This window comes from Lactuca serriola, chromosome 2, assembly GCF_051521515.1.
Source record: "Lactuca serriola cultivar US96UC23 chromosome 2, Lser_US96UC23_V15, whole genome shotgun sequence".
Classification (NCBI taxonomy): domain Eukaryota; kingdom Viridiplantae; phylum Streptophyta; class Magnoliopsida; order Asterales; family Asteraceae; genus Lactuca; species Lactuca serriola.
The window spans coordinates 28,685,001-28,687,992 of record NC_136409.1 but is presented as its reverse complement, the minus strand read 5'-3'; the positions used below and the strand labels follow the sequence as shown (position 1 = coordinate 28,687,992).

General features: G+C 33.0%; 1 protein-coding gene across 1 annotated transcript; it reads left to right on the top strand.

Moving 5' to 3' along the window:
• Nucleotides 1-647: 647 nt before the first annotated feature.
• LOC145089109 (F-box protein CPR1-like) lies at nucleotides 648-1,805 on the top strand. The gene has a single exon (XM_079027600.1). The coding sequence runs from the start codon at nucleotides 648-650 to the stop codon at nucleotides 1,803-1,805; it is 1,158 nt and encodes a 385-aa protein (XP_078883726.1).
• Nucleotides 1,806-2,992: the final 1,187 nt, after the last annotated feature.

The following is a 2,992-nucleotide window of genomic DNA, read 5'->3' as shown; positions in this document are numbered from 1 at the left end:
ATAAAACGCCCAACACAATAATCGGCAGCAAAACAGGTAGAAAAGAACACATATCCAAAAAAAGGACTATTTTTGGGAAAACCATAGAAACTATCATGTTCCTAAAGATGATCCCTTTTTAATATATATATATATATATATATATATATATATATATATATATATATATATATATATATATATATATATATATATATATATATATATATATATATATATATACACATCATTAGACACCAAAAACACATAACAGTCGATACTATTTTTAAATACATAAAAGTATTTAACAAAAAAATAAATAAATAAAAGGTAAATAATTTTTTTTTGTTTGAAAGAGAATCAAATCCGAACTAAAAGTAATCTAAAAGGACCAAAACAACAAATTTAAAAATCGTTGTACCAAATTAAAAAAAAAAAAAAAAAAGTAATCCAAACAATTAAAATCAACACCATTCTAAAAGTCAACCGACAAGATTTGTGGATAATTCATAAGAAAGTTCCTTTGTTGAAATTTCTAATTCCCAAAGCTGCATAATTATCAAGAAAGCTCCTTTATTGAAGCATTCAATAACCAAAGTCCCCAAATCTCCGGTTTATACTACCTCTCTCCTGGCAAACACCATACACCACCGGCAGCCAAAATCAAAATGTCAGACGAACTACCTTTCCATATCCAAGGAGAAATCATGATGAGGCTTCCTGTCAAATCACTGATTCAGTTCAGATCCGTCTCAAAAGCATGGAAGTCTTTGATCGACAGCTCAGAGTTTGTTGCTGCACAGAGCGTCCTCGATACTCAGCCACATCATCTATTCGTATGGTATAAAGATCCGAGAGGAGAAATAAAATACGTTTCTTTTGTCGATGACGACTCTTTCCCTCAACAGAGGTTTGTTCCTACTCTTCCTCTGTCCGTTAAACTTCCAAGAATAGTTGGCAGTTCTCATGGGTTGTTGTGTTTGGATGGCTATCATTGGGATCCGGAGACTTCTGAAATCAACTTTAAAAAGAGATTGGCTGTTGTTTGTAATCCTTCTACCAGAAAATCAATTTCTTTTGTATTACCTGATATCTTGCATGTACGCCACGAAATGATTCTTGCTTTTGGGGTTTGTCCTGTTAGTATCGATCCTAAGATCATCCAGATCACACAACTCCCTTCATGGATGGATAAGAAAACCGAAATTAACAACCTTTGGAAAGTTGAGGTTTACTCCTTTAGATCGGGGAAATGGAAAAGTCTATCTACGAATCTCCCAAGGAAATCAATACGAATTAGACAGCCCCAAGTAGTTATTGATAGGCATATCTATTGGTGTGCTTCCTGTCTAGACAGTGGAATACGTACTCATAATGTGATTATGTCATTTGATATAACTGATGAGAGTTTTAAAGTTATACACCTCCCCGATAATTTAGCTAGCCATCCTTCTTCATGGGCGACTATGTCTAAGTGGTTGTCTATTTCTAAGCTAGGGGAATCTTTAGTCATGCTTGAACACGATTTAAACACCGAGGGACAAGTTTGCTGTGAAGTATGGAAGATGGAGAATGGTGTTCAAATATCATTTACAAAGCTATACACCATCAATGCACCAAAAGAGTCAATAAAGGCAGTGGGTTTTAGGAAGAGTGGAGGACCTATAATAGAAGTGAATGATGATATTTCTGAGCCGACTGAACTTGTTGTTTATGAGCCCAACTCAGGGCACCGCGATGATCCGATTAGAGGATATTCATTCAACGTGAATTCTTACATGGAAACACTACTCATGTTTGGTCGATCTGATTGTAGCAGTTATTAACATAAAGTGGAGGAAAAAAAGATAAATGTATAGCATTGAAGAAGGCAAGAACACCCAATTTATGTCAAATAGTATTCCCCAAGTTTGTTGGATTCATTAAAAAGTTAAATGCATCACATATAATTTGATGTTGTGTTTATTTAATGCATGTAATATGTAGGAAGTTGAATCTCACATTCTTATGAACATTGTGCAGTAATATCTTGTTGACAGTATATTGTATGTGTTGTAATTTGTAAACCTCAATTGCTCAACAGGTTGTCTTAATGGGTAAAGGCTTGTATCCTTGGACTTGGTTCAAGTAGATTTGTTTTGCAACTATTCTCTAATCACATTTAATAGTAATTTTGGTTGTAATGTTAAATATTGGACTAAACTGTTATCAGTCTAACTTCTACACATTTCTTTTCATATCCTTCTCATTCGGTTAAGATATTATAAAATATAACAAAACTAGTTAAATGAAGAAACAAGAACAGTAACGGAGCATGAAACAGAAATATGTTTATTGTTTTGACTACCAACTATCCAAAATATCTATTGTTTTCTTTTGTTTAGTCATCTTACAAACATGAAATACTCAAAGTTTACTCTCATATTATAAACAAAATGACATAAATGGTCTTTGTAGTTGGCTTTTGAGTAATTTTTAAAATGGTTGGTCCTTTAGGATTAAAATGGGAGGAGTCCTTATCACTAACACCTGCTATTAGACCCACCCTTTGTTCAATGTTTCTGAATGATTCAAGTAAATTAAATATCTGTTTTTGGAAAATTTAGTTGCAAGTTAGTTTATGTAATGAATTGATTCTATAGCCGATCTGAATAAATTGTAGAACTTTTGCATTGTGTGATATGACATTATATCTATCTTGTTAGTAATTTGTGTACAAATTCTCTTAAATTACATGTATAACGTGTTGGATTTAACTTTTGTGGTTTGAAAGTTCTAATAGTTTAGAATTGGATAAATTTCATGCATTTTTTATCCTAAAGTTATGAGAAATTGTGGTTTTAATCTCTTACACCAAATGTAACATCCTATTCCCGGTATGTATCTTTTTAATTACGTTTATGTTTTTGGGCCTTGGAAAAACTGGACATTTATTGAGAATTGGGCTTGTTTTGGAAATGCCATCTATATGGAGCGCGACGCGCCCAAGCCCATGGGTTGCTCGAGTTTTTAG

Bases quoted from the DNA above. Each gene is read 5' to 3' on its own strand.
- LOC145089109 (XM_079027600.1), top strand. From the start codon at position 648: ATGTCAGACGAACTACCTTTCCATATCCAAGGAGAAATCATGATGAGG.